The 23,058-nt window shown below is 46.5% G+C and overlaps 2 protein-coding genes across 4 annotated transcripts in view; one reads left to right on the forward strand and one right to left on the reverse strand.

Moving 5' to 3' along the window:
* The window catches only part of NKAIN4 (sodium/potassium transporting ATPase interacting 4), a gene marked incomplete at its 3' end in the record, with an annotated part of 105,621 nt that extends 89,420 nt beyond the window's left edge, over positions 1 to 16,201 (reverse strand). Inside the window, exon 1 of one of the 3 annotated variants that reach the window (XM_083619221.1) lies at positions 15,835 to 16,201. In XM_083619221.1, coding sequence (XP_083475347.1) covers positions 15,835 to 15,888 — 54 coding nt within the window. In that variant the 5' untranslated portion in view covers positions 15,889 to 16,201. The remainder of the gene's footprint in view (positions 1 to 15,834) is intronic. The other 2 variants (XM_083619223.1, XM_083619222.1) reach the window with 2 other exon arrangements.
* The window catches only part of LOC310764693 (uncharacterized protein), an 88,599-nt gene that overhangs the window by 4,479 nt on the left and 61,062 nt on the right, over positions 1 to 23,058 (forward strand). The gene's annotated exons all lie outside the window — the stretch shown is intronic.

Genomic DNA, 23,058 nt, shown 5'->3' on the forward strand with positions numbered 1-23,058 from the left:
TCTACTTTGGAATATTTGAAATTATAATAAGGAGGGGGGGCTTTGAAAGAGGATGGGGAAAATTCATGGAGGATCCTGCTATCAATGGCATCTCACAAGTTGGCCACTGTGAGAACAGGATGCCAGACTACATGGGCCATTGGCCTGATCCAGCAAACTCTTATGATGTCCTTTAGGTAAAGTAAAGGGACCCCTGACCATTAGGTCCAGTCATGGCTGACTCTGGGGTTGCGGCGCTCATCTCGCTTTATTGGCCGAGGGAGCCGGCGTAAAGCTTCCGGGTCATGTGGCCAGCATGACTAAGCCGCTTCTGGTGAACCAGAGCAACGCACAGAAATGCCGTTTACCTTCCCATCGGAGCGGTACCTATTTATCTACTTGCATACTTTGACGTGCTTTCGAACTGCTAGGTTGACAGGAGCTGGGACTGAGCAACGAGAGCTCACCCCGTTGCGGGGATTCGAACCGCAGACCTTCTGATCGGCAAGCCCGAGGCTCTCTGGTTTAGCCCACAGCGCCACCTGCGTCCCTTATGATGTCCTTTGGACTCTATGATGTCCTTTGGGCTACAGCTAATGAAGGCCAGCTTTGCTTGTTGGAAAAGAATCTAGGTTTATTTCACACACAGCCCTGCAAATAGCTCAAGTTATGCTCTTAGATCCAAGAGAGGATTAGACAAATTGGTGGAGGAGGGGCCTGTTGATGCCAGAGGCAGTAACGCTTCTGAATACCATTTGGTAGAAACCACAGAAAAGGAGAGTGGTCTTAGGGTCGAATCCTGCTTGCTGGTTTCCCACAGGCATAAGGTTGGCCACCTTGAGAGCAAGATGCTGGGCTAGATGGGCCAATGCCCTAATCCAGCAGCCTCTTCTTATGATCTTAAAAGTGCCTTCCTCCTTCCATTATTGCAGAACTGTAAACGACTCTATGTGTAATTTCAGGGATGGGCAGACCTCAGGCTTGCAGGATCTGTTTCGTGTGTCACCACAGTCCTGAGGATCCCCAGTGCTGGGTGGAATACAGTGGCTATGAGTTGGACAGAAGGTACTTCCAGACTGTTGCTGTTTTGGGGAAGGGTTCTGAAATATATTCAAGTGTGAATTTCATGTTCTTTATTCAGCTCATAGTAGCAATGAATGAAACTTTGCCCAAAACATCTAGCTATATATATGCTTTATTTACACAATGGGCCCTGCATGATTGGCTAATTCTGGGCTGCTCCTGTAGGCCAATCAGGTTGCGGATTCACTTCCTCCAGAAGCCTGATTGGCTGCTTCTGCAGGCCAATCAGGTTGCTGATTCACTTCATCCAGGACCCTGATTGGCTGCTCCTGCAAGCCAATCAGGTCGCTGATTCAAATCCACCTGCAGCTGGATTGGATGGCTCCTGCAGACCAATTAGACTACTGCATTCTGGATCCTACAGGGACGCAGGTGGCGCATTGGGTAAAACCTCAGTGCCTAGGGCTTGCCAATCGCATGGTCAGCGGTTCGAATCCCCGCGGCGGGGTGAGCTCCCGTCTTTCGGTCCCAGCTCCTGCCCACCTAGCAGTTCGAAAGCACCCCTAAGTACAAGTAGATAAATAGGTACCGCTTTATAGCAGGAAGGTAAACGGCGTTTCCGTGTGCTGCGCTGGTGCCGGCTCACCAGAGCAGCTTTGTCACACTGGCCACATGACCCGGAAGTGTCTCCGGACAGCGCTGGCCCCCGGCCTCTTAAGTGAGATGGGCGCACAACCCTAGAGTCGGACATGACTGGCCCATATGGGCAGGGGTACCTTTACCTTTTACCTTTTATTCTGGATCCTATTGTTCTAGGATTCAGCTCAGTACATACCAGTTCGATCACATACCAGGAAATTCAGGTTGCACAATTAATAGTTGGCTGGGAGGTCTTGCACCACAAACCCACTTCTGCCAAAGACCAATCTTTGCAATAAAGAAAGTCTAAAATATTCGGAAGGCACTGAGTTGGCAATGGCTGCTGTGCTAATCACGTGAATTAACTCCAACTCTGAGATTTATTGGCCCGTCACCTTCTTTTTCCCCCTTTATTCAAGCGTTTCATTCAAGAGTTTTCTCCATCCCAGTTCACAGATTGCAAAATGTATATTTGGCAACAGAATGGATCCTGCTACTTGTAGAGTCAACTGTCATCTAGGAAACGGAACAAAGGGGACATTATTCATCTGCTGGAAAGACGTACAATCCCCTTTTTGTCCCAGACGTTTGTTGAAAACCATATTCTGTTACTACGCCTTTCGCTCCCTTGCCATCAGCTGCACAATTCACAGCCAAGTGCGGTTTTAGGGGAGACTTGAACCGCCCCATTTACACTCCTAAAGTGGCCCAGATCCAGAATGCACACACAATGTAATGAGGCACTGGTGCCCTGCAGCAAGCAGGTTTCTGCATGGACTATGAAGTGTCTTATGTGGTTTGGGAGGCACAGCTCAGCATTCATGTGCTTGGGCATAGGGTTCAAAGACACGGGTTCAATCCACACCACCTCTAGATGGGATGCCAGACAACTCCAAATAGAACAGAAACAAGAGCAGAAATTGATGGTGTTTGCGAACTCATGCCACGTCCAGAATGGAAATCCGTCCAGTGAATGCAGTCGGTATTCACTGTTGTTGCTTTCCATCTGCAAATATGTAACGGATGACATTTCCTTTTCACTGAAATTAATGGAGTGGAATAATGCAGTGGTGATGTAACTTACCAAATTTACATAATTAATTATGCAAATTGGGTAAGTTGTGTAATTTTGTCACAGTGGACAGTGTGAGGAATAACGTAGTTCCTGGTGGAAGTGGAACTGTAGCAGAACAGAAACAGCGCTTTGTGCGGCAAATATAATTGCTATTAAGTGTGTAAATGATACACAATTGATTATGTCTCCTCCAGCACCATAATTCAAAAGCATCAATTCTTCGGCGATCAGCCTTCTTTATGGTCCAGCTCTCACTTCCATACATTACTACTGGGAAAACCATGGCTTTAACTATACGGACCTTGCATTTCAGATACCTGGGGCCAATGCCATTTAGGGCTTTAAACACTAGAGTGAGCACCTTAAACTGGCAATTCAGTCAGTGACAGCTGCTGTGTGATGGCGGTGCAAGGAAGACAGCCGGTAGAAGCAGAGAATCTTGACCTCCACCTGAATTCATGCCCTGTGCTTCCCCAGACAATGCCCAGGGAAAGGGGAAAGGTCAAGGACAGAGACGTATCAAAGCTTGGCCTCCTGACACACATTGCATTTGGCTCTCCCCACTAAGGGAATACACCCGGCCGTGAATCTGCAGCTACTCAATACATATCGAGACACTGGAGCAAACTCACAAGGGAGACCGCTGTTATTATTACAAAGGAGCGTAACCAAACACAGGAGAACAGCTTCGAAAGAGGCCATTTGGAAACCGTGTGCGTGATCCAAAAGTTAATGGGAGTCACCATATGTTGCTCTGCACCAGCTGAGGCCTCCGGACCTGCTGATCATTATAATCATTATTTATTTAGATTCGTAAAAGTGGTCTTACGGCACCTTGGAGATTTGCCGCTTTATTGCTCCAAGAGTCTCTGGTAAGGCAAGAGGCTGCTCAACAGCAGTTGTCTCATGTGCTCCAGAGGTCCTGACTGAGCTGGTTTTCCTTGTGCCTCTTCCTTGCAACTTGTCGCCCCTATGTTTTCTCTTTGGGGATGGTTTTCATCCCATTTCTTTATCTGTAGTCTGCATCCTCATTAGCGTTTCTTAAGCATGGCATGAGTAGTGATGTATGGAAGTGAGAGCTGGACCATAAAGAAGGCTGATCGCCGAAGAATTGATGCTTTTGAATTATGGTGCTGGAGGAGACTCTTGAGAGTCCCATGGACTGCAAGAAGATCAAACCTCTCCATTCTGAAGGAAATCAGCCCTGAGTGCTCACTGGAAGGACAGATCCTGAAGCTGAGGCTCCAGTACTTTGGCCACCTCATGAGAAGAGAAGACTCCCTGGAAAAGACCCTGATGTTGGGAAAGATTGAGGGCACAAGGAGAAGGGGACGACAGAGGACGAGATGGTTGGACAGTGTTCTCGAAGCTACCAGCATGAGTTTGACCAGACTGCGGGAGGAAGTGGAAGGCAGGAGTGCCTGGCGTGCTCTGGTCCATGGGGTCATGAAGAGTTGGACACGACTAAACAACTAAACAACAACAATAACCATGGCATGTAGAAAGAAGGCAAACAGAAGACGGAAGAGTGAAAAGTCAACATGAAACCAAGGGAAACACTTCCTGGAATAAACACTTAAAGTACTTCCTGGAATAGAAAGTGTCTTCTTCCGAGACCAGGGAGAAGAGTCGGTGGAAGAAGATTGGAAAAAATTTAAAGTTTATTTACAGAAATACTGTAAAATTAAGGAATGTTAGAAGGATGCTGGAATGAAGTTACATGGCTTTAGCAGAAAGGTTATAAAGAATTAAGTAAAAATAGATTGTTAATGGGTCAAAGTGGAAAATTTAAGGTTAGATTGGGTTAAGATAAATTATGGAACAAAAATTGAGTAAGATGGAAAGGATTTGCTGAAACAGCTAATTGAACTAGAATACAAAAAAAGGGAGGTGTGAGGAGGTCGATGAAACAAGTAAATGAAAGATAAAGATATGGAAATATTGGATGTGTTTTTAAATGCTTTTGTTTTTCTTTTTTCTGTTTTACTGTATTGTTTTTTGCTTTTTTCTTTCTTATGTATTTAATTTTTCATTTTTTCATTCTTCTTTTCTGTAATCTTTAAACCTTTAATAAATATTATTTTTTAAAAAAAGAAAGTGTTTGTTATATGACAGAGGTTCTTAACTTAATCTTGATCAGAAAGGAGATCCACAGGTGAACAACAATGAATGCATGGCTTCTAGCAGTTAAAAGCTGTGCATCAGACTCCCCCAAAGTTCTCAGTGGTTGGGCTTAAACCCAACACGTAACATTACCTGAACCCAAGTTGCTAGGGCCTTCTTGGTAGTGGCACCAGCCCTGTGGAACACCCTCCCATCAGATGTCAAGAAATAAAGAACTACCTGACTTTTAGAAGGCATTTGAAGGCAGCCCTGTTTAGGAAAGTTTTTAATATTTGAAGCTTTATTTTGTTTTAATGTTCTGTTGGGAGCCTCCCAGAGTGACTGGGGAAACCCAGCCAGTTGGGCAGGGAATAAATAATAAAATTATTATTATTATTATTATTAGCCTTGTAAATTAGTACAAAACCACTGAACCTGGCCCAGTAATATATGGGCGGCCACATATCCTGCAAGTGTCCCGGAAAAAAACGAGCATCCTGTTTCCTTGTGTTGAGATCTCACCTTCTAAAAAGCGTGGTGCCCCAAAATGTGTTTTGGGGTTCCGTGTGAGCACAGCCCTGAAAAAAAGTGTCACTGAAGCTCAATGGTTTCACATGGGTCACATGACTCTCACAGAAGCAGATGTAGGAAGACGCACGTCCTGGTTTTGAGACTCAAGATGTTGGAGGGGATGCAGCCAGTGCCAGCTTTTGGGCTTTTGAGTTATGCGCTGATGGTATTATTATTATTATTATTATTATTATTATTATTATTATTATTTACTGAATTCATTTACCACCCTAGACCTGCAGGGGGACGTGGGTGGCACTATGGGTTAAACCACAGAGCCTCGGGCTTGCCGATCAGAAGGTCTGCGGTTCGAATCCCCGCAACGGGGTGAGCTCCCGTTGCTCGGTCCCTGCTCCTGCCAACCTAGCAGTTTGAAAGCACGTCAAAGTGCAAGTAGATAAATAGGTACTGCTCCGGTGGGAAGGTAAAAGGCATTTCCGTGCGCTGCTCTGGTTCGCCAGAAGCGGCTTAGTCATGCTGGCCACATGACCCGGAAACTGTATGCCGGCTCCCTCAGCCAGTAAAGCGAGATGAGCACCGCAACCCCAGAGTCATCCACGACTGGACCTAATGGTAAGGGGTCCCTTGACCTTGACCTTTATATGTGCAGGTCTCAGGGCAGTTCACAGGATAAAATCAGAACATAAAACCACAAAATGAGTAATCAAAATAAAAACAACAACAACCCGATAACCCTTCCCCCAAGGGCATAGGATGTCAATTCAATCAACCAAAGACCTAGTTAAAGAGGAACGTTTTTGCCTGGCACCTAAAGGTGTATAATGAAGGCGTCAGGCAATCTTCCCTGAGAAGCGCATTCCACAGATGGGGAGCCACTACAGAAAAGGCCAATTCTCATGTTGCCACCATCCGGACCTCTCGAGAAGGAGGCACACAAAGAATGGCCTCAGAAGATGATCTCAGGGTCTGGGTAGGTTCATATGGAAAGAGGCAGTCCTTGAGATATTGCGGTCCAGAGCTATTTAAGGCTTTATAGGTCAAAGCCATGGTAGTCCATCCTCATCAACAGTCCAGCCACAGCAAGTACCAGGAAAACTGGGGCAGAGGACAACATAGAGGGGGAGGGAGCTCTGTGTGAGGGGAAAGGAGCCATCAGACACCATCATCAACCCCTAACTGACTGTAGGAGGGGAGAGGGAGGGAGGGAGGGAGGGAGGGAGGGAGGGGGCGCTCAAACTGACCCTTTAATCTGCTTCTTGTTCTGCTGGTGAGAGAATTGGCAGGGAAAGTTGGCATTATGCAAGCTTCACATCACACACAAACACCACACACACACACACACACACACACACACACACACACACACACTCCTCATTTATAATTCTCCTCACACTGCAATTAAAAAGTACACCCCAGGACCAATGAAATGAGGCTGCAATCCTATACACATTTGTTTGGGATTAAGTCCTATTGAATTTACTAATTATTACTAATAGCGTCTGTGTCTTATCTTGATTGAGCTTCTGTTTATCTGGGGCCATTATACAGCCAGACACTGGTTCAGCACATCCACTGCTACAACTGCTTGCGATGAGCATGAGAAATAGGGTTGCAGGCAATCAGTGCACTGCTGAAAACGCCCTCGGAAACCCTGGGTGGTTCCTTGAAATGAATTCATGCAGGTGTTGAATAACACGGGGAATAAGGGTGAGTCCTGCAGAACCCCACACTGAAGGGCCAAACAAGACTTCCCCAGTACCAACCTCTGGGGTCAGGTCCCCGAACGTAAGAGCTGAACCACTGCAAAGGAATATCTCTTGTTCCCCACATGGACAGCTGCTCCAGAAGGATGCCATGGTCAATGGTACTGAAAGCCAAGAGATCAACCAAGATCCACAGGTTCACATTCCCCCGTCAATGAAAAATTTGTTTGTGTGAGCTGTCACTCATGTAACCTTCATGTGTGAATGAGCCATTACAGGACTGAAGCCCCTCCACCCATCCTTTAAGGCTCCTGAAGAGATTCTCCCATTTCCCTGAGAAGCTATTTGTCTCTGGCCAAGCTCTTGGTGAAGCTGTTCGTTTTTATTTAATGAGCGTGCTTTTTTTGCCCACAGACCACACCTGGTAAAAGTCATCATGATGCTGCAGCTACAGAGTTAGAACGGTGGTGCCACAGATTCAGAACCACCCCCCACCCCCAGCAAAGTAGCTGAGCTGAGCTGGGTCCAACCTCACCCATGGGGTTGTTGTGTTGATAAAAGAAAGGGGCATGTGTGTGTGTGCCACTTCAAGTCACTCGGGTGAAGGATAAAGGTAAAGGGTAAAGGGACCCCTGACCATTAGGTCCAGTCATGGCCGACTCTGGGGTTGCGGTGCTCATCTCGCTTTATTGGCCAAGGGAGCCGGCGTACAGCTTCAGGGTCATGTGGCCAGTATGACTAAGCCGCTTCTGGCGAACCAGAGCAGCGCACGGAAACACCGTTTACCTTACCGCCGGAGGGGTACCTATTTATCTACTTGCACTTTGACGTGCTTTCAAACTGCTAGGTTGGCAAGAGCAGGGACTGAGCAACGGGAGCTCACCCTGTCGCGGGGATTCAAACCGCTGACCTTCTGATCGGCAAGTCCTAGGCTCTGTGGTTTAACCCATACTTTTCCCTTTATAAAAGGTAAAGGTAAAGGACCCCTGGATGGTTAAGCCCAGTCAAAGGCAACTATGGGGTTGTGGCACTCATCTCACTTTTAGGCCAAAGGAGCCAGTGTTTGTCCACAGACAGCTTTCCAGGTCATGTGGCCAGCATGACTAAACCACTTCTGGAGCAATGGGACACCCTGATGGAAACCAGAGTGTACGGAAACGCCATTTACCTTCCAGCTGCAGTGGTACCTACCTGTTTTTATCTCTTTGCACTGGTGTGCTTTCAAACTGCTAGATTGGCAGGAGCTGGGACAGAGCAATGGGAGCTCACTCCGTCATGGGGCTTTGAACTGTCGACCTTCTGATCGGCAAGTCCAAGGGGCCCAGCGGTTTAGACCACAGTGCCACCCACAACCCCTCCCTTTACAGCCAGCAATTAGAATGTGGACTGCCATGTTCATTTCCCACAATGCCCTGCTGTGCATTGTGGAGAATGCACATTTTCCCCTTTAGCTGCACAGAATGTAAACCTAGGCCTGGCATCAGCACCCAATATCCATGGACAGCTGCCAGAATTCTTCTACCTTTACATTCCAACCGTCAAGCAGAATGTGTTTTCGATTCCCATCTGCAGGGCTGGGCTAGTCCTGCTAGCTGGAGCATCACGGTAGATGAGAGCCTGAGCTATATGAACCAAGAAGTTCCTTGAGTGCTACTCTTTTAGCACGCTAATGCATGCAAGGAAGCAGAATTATCTTTGCAATTCTTTTTTTGCATGCTGCTGAAAGAGAGGGTGCAGGTGTCCCTAAACATTGCCTGGGCTAGTTTATATGTATAGGTGCAAAGGTATAAATAATTACTATAATTTAAATAGAAATGCTATCCATCCATTGGAGCTGAGGCTCCAGTACTTTGGCCACCTCATGAGAAGAGAAGACTCCCTGGAAAAGACCCTGATGTTGGGAAAGATGGAGGGCACAAGGAGAAGGGGACGACAGAGGACAAGATGGTTGGACAGTGTTCTTGAAGCTACCAGCATGAGTTTGACCAAACTGCGGGAGGCAGTGGAAGACAGGAGTGCCTGGCGTGCTCTGGTCCATGGGGTCACGAAGAGTCGGACACGACTAAACGACTAAACAACGACTAAACAGCAACAACAATCCATCTCACCATGGTGGAAGTAACCTGTGTGCCTACTTAATTTGCTGTCCATCTTATGCTCACGTATCTTTAAATTGGTCCTGGACAGGACATCCCTTCAAAAATGAGACATGTGGCGCCCCCAGTCATGTTATCCTCAGTGGAAGAGTCTTTGTTTTGCATGCAGAACATCCCAGGTTCAATCCCAGCACCTCCAAGTTAGGTCTGGGAAAAGACTTCTGCTTTAAACCCCTGGGGTACCACTGCCAGTCAAAGTAGACAACATTGAGATAGATGGAGCAATGATCTGACTCAGAATGCGGCACCTTCCTATGTCCTCCTATTCTCTGGGGTGTTGGAAGAGGCAACCCCACACTTCAGACCTGTAGGGGGTTTAGATACCCTCAGCCTGACTCAACATGCATATCTACATATTTGGAGTTGGACATGGTCCACACCCCGGAATTAACACAGCACCACATTTGTCTCTGACCATTACAGAAAGACTGAAAATTAGCTGCCAATGATAATACACCTGTTCGTTTTCCAACTACAGTTATATGTAACAAAATTTACTTCTGGTGTACTTTTCTTTTTCTTTTTTACTGTAACCAAATTTGCAAAAGCTGCCGCTTATTTGAAAACCGTGCTTGCGTGTGCTGATAATTAGTAGCAAGGGATTTTCCACCCCGTTTTTTTCCTCCAAACATCCCACGTGATGCTGTTGTGCTCATAGGCACCTGGTTTCCAAGCAGATGGATGGTGGGGAGCCTGGAGTGAAGGTGGCAGATGGGACCTTCTGTGAGAAAGGGGGTCATGCAGTCAGTGCAGTCCGTAGGCTCAGTCCATTTAAGTCTGGATTATGTACCATCCAGAGGGTTTGTTCCTCCCTCCTCCCACTTTTTTTTTTTTGGCACAAAGGAAACCATTAGCAGGCATCAATTAAGAAGCAAATGTATCCAGGGCTTGGCTCAAATGAGAAGACATCAAGTGGGATGGAGCTGGAGAGCTGAGCAGCAAGATGCAACCCAGAGGAAAGGTGACGGTTCTGAAGTGTGTGTGTGTGGTTTCTGAGCTGGTACAACCTTCTAGTAGGGCTATACCACCTTGGAATGGAACTTTGCATGCCAACATTTCATTGCACATAGAAAACTTGCAAATAAGGCAGGAAATATTCTGTAGAGGTAGCATGGAAAAGCCAGAATGGCTGCATCTGTTTTGAAACCTCAAGTTTGAGACTGGGGTGTTGTAAGGGTGGACGGAATTCCTTTTTCATAAAAAATCTGGTGCGACAAGAAAAGATTAGGTTAGACACCTTCTCCCTGATATCTAGGTTTCTAGGTGGAGGGAATTCAAATTCTCCTCCATATCATACAGTGGTACCTTGGGTTACATACGCTTCAGGTTACACACTCCGCTAACCCAGAAATAGTGCTTCAGGTTAAGAACTTTGCTTCAGAATGAGAACAGAAATCATGCTCCAGTGGTGTGGTGGCAGCAGGAGGCCCCATTAGCTAAAGTGGTGCTTCAGGTTAAGAACAGTTTCAGGTTAAGAACGGACCTCCAGAACGAATTAAGTACTTAACCCGAGGTACCACTGTACAAGCCTTGTCCTGCAATCTGAAGCAGTACGGATGGGTTGACAAACTTCAGGTGTAGGGGCTGGATTCAGCCCTCCAGGTCTCTCTATGTTACCCTTGGAATTCCTTCCAGTCCACACTCCCCCCCCCTCCAGGCAACATCCCTTGCTTCACAACCTCCTTGAGTGTTTTCGCCTGGATGGAATGTGGGGAATGCTCTGGCGAAACAAAGCCCTGGAGTTGGCAGGTTTGCAGACTCTGCTCACCAGCTGGTGAGCGGAAAGTGCAACCCTGCTCAGCTTGGCTGCCCACACCTGTGCCCAAGTTCAGAACAGACACAAACACCCAAAGCTCAAGGCAAGGCTTTTTGAAAGCCCTTTTGCAAACAACACCGTGTTGCTGCTTATACCGGTTTTCAGAAGGTCAATGAGCAAGTTGGGGCTGTTAGCAAAAGCGCTTTCAAACAGCTCCATGCTGCACTTTGAAGTCCCAGCAGTTGGGACTTCAAAGCACAGCGTCAACTGATGTCACTATGGCATCAAGTGATTGGCAGCTTGCAGAAAAGGCCCCCCACCGCTGATATAGACAATTCTGAGCTAGAGGGACCAATGGTTTGGTTTCATAGAAGGCAGCTTCCTATGTATATCATGCAAAAGTTATATGCTCCACCAATTTTGGATTAGCCTTGGTTGCTTTCTGAAATCTGTGCTTGCCACCCACCCTGCTCCTTCCCCAACTTGGGGCAGGGGGTGTCCTTTCCAATGTTGCTCTATAAAGACATCTTGCTGCGTTTTGAGTGTATCAAATGTTCAGCTTGATAACAGGGAGACCATTTGTCTTTCTCCTGAACTTGGAGAAGTTTGATGGGCTTCCGCTGACCTCAAAGTGAGCTTCCCTTGCCAGATTAAAAGATGCACTCACCAGCAGCATGCCTTCTCCTGAACCTAGAAAAGTTTGGTGGACTCTCCTGGACCTCACATGGAGCTTGCCTTGCCAGATGCATCCCTACCGGAAAAGGCATGGCACCCATTCATTCTTGTACATGTATAGACCAGGAATTAGGAGGGGTGGGTTTTTTAAAAAGGGAAATGCAACAATGAGGAGGCTGTGAAGCTGATTGCCGAAGCAGTAAAATCCATTAAGGACCAGAGGGCTGAAGAGTGTTAGCTCCTGTAATACTAATAGAAAGCTTCTTCAAAGGAGACCTAAATGCAGAAGGGAAACTATTCAGAGAGAGACAGAGAGAAAAAAGACTTGCAGAGTCTCCTGCCAGGAAAAAAGCAAGGAGGGGAGGTGGAAAGAACTGTGTTTTGGGGGAGGGGGTGCCAAGGAAGTTAACTATTAACACAGCGCTGCCCAGCACCCAACCTCCCCGCTGGCTCAAGTGATTTCACAGCGTTGTTCTCCGGGAAGAGCAATGGGACACCACAAATTCAAAGCAGCAAGCAAAAAAAAAAAGCGACAGCGATGAACAAAAAGGGTCCATCTCATTATACTTTATGAATGGGCATGGACATCTCCTTTTTTTATATGCTTCACAGGGTCCATCAACATGTGCTGGATGGCGCCCATTAGGTTCCATCGCTGGCCAGATGCATGATGTCACACAGTATAACCAGAGCAATTGGAAACAGACCAGGCAAAATCTCATCGTTTCACCCAGTAACTCACTGGGAGTTTCGCCAATAACTTGTGATCTCACTCTTCGGAGAGAAAGCAGGGGGAGAGCGTGGGGTGGGTGGGTCGGAGGCATGGGCAGAGATGCTAGATAGCGTGCTTTAGAAACCCCCCCCCAACTTTGCATTTTTTGACCTCCCCGTTGTCACCGAGGCAAATGCCGTGGGAAGTCTCTAAGGCGTGGCATCCAAAAGTGGCTGGAGAAAATGAGCAAGCTGATTCTTCAAGGGAGAGGAGGGTCTCTCCCTCCCTCTCCCTCTTCAAAATAAATAAATAAATAAAACATGCCTGGGGTTCTTTGTTTCAGTATCTTGGATACCAGAGAACTCCCACGCTTGTCAAAAGTGAAGGCCAGCAACAATAATTACTGGGGGGGTGGGGAAGGAATTAAAGAGGAGCCCCAATGATGCAAAAGCGCATATTAAAGGACAACGATGATATTTAAACAGCAAGATGAGCCAAGATAAACATGCACTTAAAAACAAATAAATAAACAATTCACTACAGTGAGCACTAGTTCTTGATTTTAATGCATGAAACGCAAACGTGTGTACTTTTCTGCAGAAATATAGTGATTACATTGAACAAGCACCCAAATTTTATATCAGCATTTAAAGTTTTCAAAAAGAACAAACCGTCTGAGCTCACTGGTGACTATGAACAACAGAAGACACCAGCCCATAAGCATAAATTCAGTCCCAATTAAAACTTCCTCTGCGCTTCTATTCCCCGAAAGCACCTTATTTCAGCTGAAACCTTTCCTAACGTGAGCTTGCAACCTGATTGTTTAACGTCCCTCTTTTCCCAAGCAAGACCTAAAGAGTCTCTTTTTAAAACGAAGCGCATTTGAGGAGCAGTGCCAACTTCACAATGAAACAAACGGAGCGCGTTGCCCTTTTAAGGCGAGAAAGACCCTGTCTCCTATTAGAAATTGACATGTAGGGAAACTTCCAGCTACGAGCTCAATCCGCAGACAATCATAAAACAGCCAAACCTTTGTTTATCGCTGTCCAGTGCTGGGCAAGTATGTGGAATGCCTGAAAGGGTGGGGTGGGGGAGCCTTATTTCAACAGAGAGCTGCCCTCCATGCACAGTTCAGACAAGAATTTGTCCCCCTGCCCTCAAAGAGAGAGACGAAACCCCCCACCAACTGTACTTTGCAATCTGTAACGCTGAGAATGCTTTAAGCTGTTTGTTTCAGGCTGGCAGACATCCCAGCTCACTGGCCAAGCACATGCTGTAGCAGGGAAAAAGAATTAGCACACTCAATAGAGCCTTATATGCTACTCAATATAAATTATGACCTTTGGCAGTTTTGCTCATCATGACTATTCCAGAGACTATGTGTGGAACTTCAGCAGTTAGCAGATAGCGGGGGGCGGGGGGAGAAGCCTGGCCGTTCCAATTCCAGTTTCAGATCAAGCGGAATAGCCAAGACCGCTCCTATTCCCCAACAGACAGAGAAACAGGGGGATTCCATCCAAAAAATAAATAAATTACATTTTAAAACTTGGAAGCAAAAACATCTGTAAGTCACAAGAGCGGACAGCACGAGCACATTATTACCAAAACGAGGTGGATGCAAAGGCAGTCGTTTCTGGAGCTGCTGAAAACCCAGTTTTCAAGGATAAGGGTTTTTGAAAGAATTTGGCAGCCAGGTGTCTTTTGTCTGTGTGACCTCCCTTTCCTTTCAGAGCTGAAAGCAATGGAAAGTTTTCTCTATCGTGCACACACAAAATGAACCAGGTTTGGGGTTTTCCATGTAGCAATCCATAATTTGGAACAGGACAGAAGTGGGATGAAAAGGCAACAAAATTAGGAAGCCAAATTGTCTCCGAAAGCCACTAGTTCTGCAGGGCCACTCAACAACCAGCTTAAGCGCATGTCAACAGCGGTGGTGATGTGGACCTCACCTGGCATGCAACAATCTTTCTGGTTTGTTGTTATCCTGAATATTTTTTATGTCTCTTCATGCTGTGCAGTTTTCGCCTCTGAGAAAGGCAGATGGAGGAAAAATGCAAGAGGCTATAGGACTGACTTTCGGTGGTATGCACTGAAATGATTTACCAGGGATTTGCTAGCCCTTTTACAACATTTTAACCACTGTGCACTGAATCTGCAAGGGTGGATTTATATATTGCTTGCTTGTCTGTCTGCCTGCCTAGCTGCTTGCCATATACACAAGACCTGTGGCACAATTAATCCAGAACAGCATGAACCTTGGTGATAAATTGGACCATCACTAACCGGAATTAGAATCTCCTCCAGCCCTACAAAAGGGAGATCTGCTTTTATTTCACTACTCTTCAGTGACCACGATGGGAGGGAATGTTAAAAGTTGCCTTAAAAGCGTGTTAAGGGGGAACTAATCCGCTTGAAGCCATTGTAATGATACGGCTTCCTATGTCAGAATCCAGTTTCCTAATCCACAGAAACAAATTTGGAGCAACTTCAAGAAAGAGGTGGCTGTTATTCCGGATTAATTGGAGGCAGCCTTATGAAAGGGTCAGAGTTGCACCATCACACCCATGGCTGCAAGGCACGCTGGTCACTAAAACTGTATGGAATTTGAACCGTTAACCCTTTGCAAGGTGCTGCACACCAGGCTGATAACTTGACATGCTTTGGATGCACAAGGCAAACTTAGAGAGAAAAGTGAGGGCAGCTGAGAAGACAGGAATTATCCTATTATTATTGTTGTTGTTGTTCTTAATATTATTGCTTTCATTTAAGGAAAATAAGAAGGCTGCACTCAACCCTAAGCCCAAGAAGTGTGGCAGGTTAGAAATCCAACAAACTGACTCAAAAGGCATGCGGAAAGGGAAGCAACTCATTGGCAGAGCTGATGTATGCGTGCAGAAAATCGTCGGTTCGATCCCCAGCATCTCCTGGTAAGGCTGGGGGAGGACCCCTACCCCGAGGATGGATCTACTAGGAAACTAATAAACCTTAAGGGGCCCTGATCCCAGAGGGGCCCCAGAAGCGACTTTAATCCACGTTGCTTAATATATATTTTTAATTCACACCAGTGACTTGGACATGCGAGACAATCCACTACAGCCATTTTAATCCAAACCTGAGATCTAGTAGTTTTAAAAAAGTGGAGATCTGCCATGGGACAACCCCACCGAAGATGATAACAGTGGTGACCCGCACCTGGTTGGGAAAGGGACCACCTTAGCAGTTCAAGCTTCAGAGCTCCAAAAATGTGGGTCTGCCAGTGCCCAGCTCCCTTCCTGGCTGCTGCCAGCCAGTGTAGACAGCACTGAGCTATGTGGTCCATCGAAGAAGCCCGATTCGCCTGTTTCCATGCGACGCTCCCCAAAGGGGAGACGAAACTCCGCCAGCGACACCCTTGATTTTACCAATGACCTGGGTACCACCCCGGAGGCAGGAGTTCTCGCCGGAGCATCCTCTCCCCGAGCGCGCCAGCCGCTTCCACTTACCAGCTGTAAAGTGCAGAGGAAAATTAGGGTGCAGCGCCCCGTACAGCACGCCATCCTTCCCGAGCCTTGGGGGACCCCGCCGGCGCCTCATCCAAGGGAGCCCCTCACCACGACCTCCCGGCTACCATCTCCAAGTTCAGCGGCGCTGCGCTCCGAGAGTAAGAGACTCCAAAGCCCGCAAAGCTTCTGAGTCCTTCTTCCAGACTTTCTTCTTCTTTTCTTCCCCTCCTCCTTTCCCCCCCCCCTCCACCCTGGGAAGCAGCCGGGCTTGAGCTGAGCTAACAGCTGCTCCGAGCAGCCAGGGAGGTGCTCCTGGCGCTTTGTGAAAGAGCCCCCGCCAGGGAACCTCCACCTTGGATGGATGGATGAGTGGGTGGGAGATTGGGAGCGCGGGTGGGGGGGGGGAGTGGGTTCTTAAAAGGGCCATGCCACGCGGAGGTGGCCACCTTCCCCGCGATTGGTTGCGAAGCTGCCTCGCAGAGACGAGAGTGGCCCCCATTGTCTTCTGGTTTGCATTTTAATTGCAATTAAATTGCTACTACTACTACTGTTGTTATAATACATTTATACCCCACCTTTCCCCCCTGACAGGGACTCTAGGCGTCTTACAGGTAAAAATAATAACAGCTAAAAACATAGGGGGCGGGGAGGGAAATAACCGTTAAGAAACAAGTAAAGAGAATTAGAACTATATATGTGTATGGAAATATATGTACACACACACACATAGTGCTTTTTTTCTGGGGTGAGGCAGGGGTACGCATACCCCTAAACTTTTTGTGAATCTAAGTTTGGCCTCATTGAGAGGCAGTATTTAAATACTTGTAGGAAAATGAGAGTACCCCTAAACATTTCTTTTAGAAAAAAAAGAAGAGTGTGTGTGCGCACGCATGCGCGCGTGCATAAAAACTCAATTGAAACCATGTCAACAATAGCGATGGTTGTAATTTTAATTGTTTACAAACAGAGGTCCGTATAGTTAAAGCTATGGTTTTCCCAGTAGTGATGTATGGAAGTGAGAGCTGGACCAAAAAGCAGGCTGATCACTGAAGAATTGATGCTTTTGAATTATGGTGCTGGAGGAGACTCTTGAGAGTCCCATGGACTGGAAGAAGATCAAATCTCTCCATTCTGAAGGAAATCAGCCCTGAGTGCTCACTGGAAGGACAGATCCTGAAGCTGAGGCTCCAATACTTTGGCCACCTCATGAGAAGAGAAGACTCCCTGGAAAAGACCCTGATGTTGGGAAAGATGGAGGGCACAAGGAGAAGGGGACGACAGAGGACGAGATGGCTGGATAGTGTTCTCGAAGCTACCAGCATGAGTTTGACCAAACTGCAGGAGGCAGTGGAAGACAGGAGTGCCTGGCGTGCTCTGGTCCATGGGGTCACGAAGAGTTGGACATGACTAAACAACAACAATTGTCACTTGTACAACTTGTATGCAGTGAGATTACACAAGCACCCCCTACTCAGCTCTCTTAGTCTTAATTCCCCTCGTTTACTGACACACACACACCAAACCCGAAAGTCAGTTGCCCTGTTGTTATCTTTTCATTCAGCAGCCTAACAGCCCACGGACAGAAGCTGTTCTTTACCCTGTTGTGGCGACTAATCATGGTTCTATTTCTTCTGCCCGAGGGCATGAGATCAAGAAAGTGCCGGTCAGGGTCTGAATCATCCCTGAGAACTTTCCTCACTCTCCTGAGGCAACGTTCTTCCGCTATTTCATCCATCGGATTCACGGGACAGCCCATAATATCTTGTGCTGTGTTCACCACCCTCTGTAGGCACTTCCTATCAGTTGATGTCAAACCAGCGTACCACACCATGATGCAGTATGAAAGGACACTTTCTATTGTGGACCGGTAGAAGGAGATCATCAAATATTGATTGACATTGTTCTTTCGCAATATTCTGAGATAGAGTCTCTTGCATTGCACTAGATGACCCTCTTGGTCCCTTCCAACTCCACAATTATGTGTTTGGGTGGCGCTGTGGGTTAAACCACAGAGCCTAGGACTTGCTGATCAGAAGGTCGGTGGTTTGAATCCCCGCGACGGGGTGAGCTCCCGTTGCTCGGTCCTTGCTCCTGCCAACCTAGCAGTTTGAAAGCACGTCAAAGTGCAAGTAGATAAATAGGCGGGAAGGTAAACGGCATTTCTGTGCGCTGCTCTGGTTCGCCAGAAGCGGCTTAGTCATGCTGGCCACATGACCCGGAAGCTGTACGCCGGCTCCCTCGGCCAATAAAGCGAGATGAGCACCACAACCTCAGAGTCGGCCACGACTGGACCTAATGGTCAGGGGTCCCTTTACCTTTTATGATTCTAGTAATCCCTGGTTTGAAATGCCAGGGCTTTCCATTGCCTGATCCGATGAAACCTACATTTGTACTTGGATCACACCGTAGCTCATGGGATAGAAATGTCAAATTTACTTACGTTCATGAATCATGAGTGATGAAGCAGTCTTCTCTTTTGCAAAATTGATGGTGTGGCAGAGAATCTGAGCACAGCATCTCTGCTGTAAACCCCTTTGCATTTCCTGAATAAATATCTTTTTAGAGAGAGAGAGATAAGCAATAAAGAGCAAGAAGGGAGGTGATACCTTTTTATTTGATTATTAAAACATCAAACTAAATTGAACACACTTGCTGGAATCATACACCCAGTGGGCTACGAGAAATGAATAGATAGGGAAGAGATAGACACGGAGAAAGGAGATACCTGTATATCAAATGGCAGGAGTATAAAAGAGCAAAAACATAAAATAATTCAGATGCCTTTGCCCATCAAAATGACAAACGGAACACAGAACACACAAAGGAGAAATGCAAAGCAGAAATGAAAACATGAGGCAGGGGTTGTTCCCCACTCTATACAACAATTTGAAATGCATTATTAAAAAGAGTTAAATTACAGCCACAGAAACAGGGCTGAGGAGCCCATTCACACGTGTCTTGCTATTTGATTTCCACACCTCCTTTCAGCAAAGGCTCCCCAAAAGGCTAACACAACAAGATTAATTCAAGCGGGCTGGATATTGAAAATCAGCAAACAGTAATAAAAGAGAAGAGAAAGCGGCAGGGAGAATAAAAAATCCACCCCCCATTTGAAGCCCATGAGAATGCAGGTCTCCTCACCTGGCACAGGAGTGACATTTATGGCTTGATTACAATGGCAATGGCAAGTGGGGACTTGCGCATGAGACAGACGCAGTCATGGATAAAACCCCACAAACCCAATTGCTGCTCAGCTGCTTGACATCTAGCGGGAAGACCAACACACCCATACAGAGCTTTTCTCTTTTTTTCATTCCCTGCTTTCCCAGTTCTGTTTGACTGGTTCTTCTAGGATAAGTGTAGTTTGGGTAATCTTTACAACAACCCTGCAAGGCGGAATCACGATCATCCTCACTCTCACATTGCAGGCAGGGCTACGGTTGCTTCCGGGTGAGCATTGATCCTGACTTGTTTGCACAAAGTTTGTGGGGAGGTCATTGAAACAACAAAAGCCATTTAAAGAGCTGACTTGATTTCTGGAAAGTATTACCTTCTGGTAAGAGAGAAGATAGGGACGTGGGTGGTGCTGTGGGTTAAACCACAGAGCCTATGGACTTGCCGATCAGAAAGTCGGTGGTTCGAATCCCCGTGACTGAGTGAGCTCCCGTTGCTCGGTCCCAGCTCCTGCCAACCTAGCAGTTTGAAAGCACATCAATTGCAAGTAGATAAATAGTACCACTGTGAGGGGAAGGTAAATGGTGTTTCCATGCGCTCTGGTTTCTGTCACGGTGTTCTGTTGAGCCATAAGTGGTTTAGTCCTGCTGGTCACATGACCCAGAAAGCTGTCTGTGAACAAATGCTGGCTCCTCAGCCTGAAAGCAAGATGTGTGCCACAACCCCATAGTCGCCTTTTACTAGGCTTAACCACCCAGGGGTCCTTTACCTTACCTTTTACCTTTACAATGGACGTTGTACAATAAAACATTTTAAATGTGTATCAAAGTGCAATATACAGTGGTACCTTGGGTTACATACGCTTCAGGTTACAGACTCTGCTAACCCAGAAATATTACCTTGGGTTAAGAACTTTGCTTCAGGATGAGAACAGAAATCGGGGCAGCAGCAGGAGGCCCCATTAGCTAAAGTGGTGCTTCAGGTTAAGAACAGTTTCAGGTTAAGAACAGACCTCCAGAACGAATTAAGTTCTTAACCCGAGGTACCACTGTACACATGTGACACTAGATGGCGATAGTGAGCTATGCCAAGTGCAATGTATTTTTCAAAACGTTTTTTAAAAAAACATTTCCGCAGCGTTTTTTTATACGTGTGTAGATTCCATCAATATTGTGTCAAGCGATTGCTATCCCGCTTTGAGGTTTCATTACGACTGTATATGATCATACAATCATAGAAATGTAGAGGTGGAGGGGACCCTCCGAGAGTCATTTAGTCCAACGCCCTGCAATAAAGGAATGTTAAAGCCAGCTGTCACAGCCAGCATTGGAAGATTTTGGCTCACGCAGTAGGAGAAGCCAAGAGCATTACTGCAGACACACTGCAGAGTGTGACCAGCTAGTAATTCAATACAGACAACAAGTTTCACGTAGCACTAACACGAATTGAGTGTTTGATAGCTTGGCAGTTTCCCAAACATTTTATAGCAGCCCCCAGAGAGAAGTGTTGGGCCTGTTTGTGCGAATAACTTCTTCTTTTTTATAAAGTATCATTCTTGGAAGATGGGAAGGGCTGGTTTCTAACAAAATGATGTTTGTTGACTTGCATCCTTCCAACCCTGTGAAAGCCGAGAACAGCGAGCGGGACGCACACACAAGAAATCTCTCTATGGGATGTGGGATTTTGTGAATCGGAACAGACGAAGAAGGCTAAGGAAAATAACAAGGGAAAGGGCACGGTTTTCTGACACTTCCTTGTAATGGAATCCTCAGACTTTTACAAGTGAATACTCCTGAAAAATGAAGCCAATGGGCTGTCGAGGGAAATTAAGGAGAAGAACATGGCGATTCCTGCAAAACCAAAGGGCTTTCCCCTGCTCTTAAACACTTACTCTGCAGTGATCTGGTGGCTCAATAAACACATCACATTAATTAGCTGAAGGTATCCAACTTCTGAACAACTGATTGGTTCAAAATTGGGAAAGGAGTACGACAAGGCTATATATTTCCTCCCTGCTTATTTAACTTATAGGCAGAATTCATCATGCGAAAGGCTGGGCTGGATGAATCCCAAACCGGAATTAGGATTGCCGGAAGAAATATCAACAACTTCAGATATGTAGATGACACAACTTTGATGGCAGAAAGTGAGGAAGAATTAAAGAACCTTTTAATGAGGGTGAAAGAGGAGAGCGCAAAATATGGTCTGAAGCTCAACATCAAAAAAAGATCATGGCCACTGGTCCCATCACCTCCTGGCAAAGAGAAGGGGAGGAAATGGAGGCAGTGAGAGATTTTACTTTCTTGGGCTCCATGATCACTGCAAATGGTGACAGCAGTCATGAAATTAAAAGACCCCTGCTTCTTGGGAGAAAAGCAATGACAAGCCCAGACAGCATCTTAAAAAGCAGAGACATTACCTTTCCGACAAAAGTCCGTATAATTAAAGCTATGGTTTTCCAAGTAGTGATGTATGGAAGTGAGAGCTGGACCATAAAGAAGGCTGATCGCCGAAGAATTGATGCTTTTGAATTATGGTGCTGGAGGAAACTCTTGAGAGTCCCATGGACTGTAAGATGATCAAACCTCTCCATTCTTAAGGAAATCAGCCCTGAGGGCTCACTGGAAGGACAGATCCTGAAGCTGAGGCTCCAATACTTTGGCCACCTCATGAGAAGAGAAGACTCCCTGGAAAAGACCCTGATGGTGGGAAAGATGGAGGGCACAAGGAGAAGGAGACGACAGAGGACGAGATGGTTGGACAGTATTCTCAAAGCTACCAACATGAGTTTGACCAAACTGCGGGAGGCAGTGGAAGACAGGAGTGCCTGGCATGCTCTGGTCCATGGGGTCATGAAGAGTCGGATACGACTAAACGACTAAACAACAGCAATCCAACTTCAGACTTACAGGAAACAGATGCAGCCGAGGATCCTATAAGGCAGAACCTTTAGCCCTTCATCTTTTGTTGGACTGCATATTCCACCATCCCTGATGCCTGCACATGCTGGCGGGGACTGCTGGGAATTGGGATCATAGAATCATAGAATTGTAGAGTTAGAAGAGACCACGAGGGTCATCTAGCCCGACCCCCTGCAATATGGGATTTTTTTTTGCCCAACGTGGGGCAAAAGATTTGAAATCTACCCGATCCTGAAGAAATTATCATGAAACAACCCACACAGATGCTTTGGACAAATGCTGCTCATAGACTCTGTTTTTCTCCCTGCTATTCCTCCGTCCAAATCATCAGCCTTCACAGAGACCTGAGTTCAAATCCCGCTTGAAACTCAGTGAAAGCTAGCACCTCTTAGCGTTAAAGTACCTCCATGGCTTATGCAGCAATCTTATATCCTTCAGCATATGAAATGGGAACAGGGGCATGCTTCTTTAAAACACCTGTGTACAGGTGCCATAGAACAGCCAATCAGGGTTTCTGGGCTCACATTATCTTACGATCTTTTCTAAATCTTTTTTCTTCTAAATGTCCATCAGCCCTGCACATTTTTAGCTTGTTAATTGTGGGGAACACCAATGAAAAATAGCCAACGTGATTTCCTTGTGCGATGGGAAGCCGCAAGCCAAGCAGACTTAATCTGCCCTCCTGAAATATTATTTGACACTGTTTGTACAAAGCAGCCCTCTGTAGTCAGAGCCTGCCTCTTTCATACTTTCCCATCCAGGCATATTTTACTGCAGGAGAGCTGAGAAAGTCCAAGCCCGTCAGTGGCCCCCCATGTCATGCATAGTATTCCCTAGCCATCATGAATTTCCTTAGTTATGGGGGCCTGAGCACCCCACGGTGGAACACCCACAACCGTTCCTTAACGTGCTTCCTCTTGAGCTACTGAAGAACTGTGGCAAATATACCAACCAAGCACTAGCTGTGTGTTTTCCAGACAATTTGTAAATCATAACTCCTCTGAAAAAGCAGCATCAGCGCTTGCCAATTGACTGGGGGCGATTTTGATCACGGCCACTGATTTAGCTGTCCAGACTGTGCATGAATATTCTTGGCTGGTAAATTAACCAAGGCAGAGCATGAGAAGGA

This window comes from Podarcis filfolensis, assembly GCF_964270895.1.
Source record: "Podarcis filfolensis genome assembly, chromosome: 6".
Classification (NCBI taxonomy): Eukaryota; Metazoa; Chordata; class Lepidosauria; order Squamata; family Lacertidae; genus Podarcis; species Podarcis filfolensis.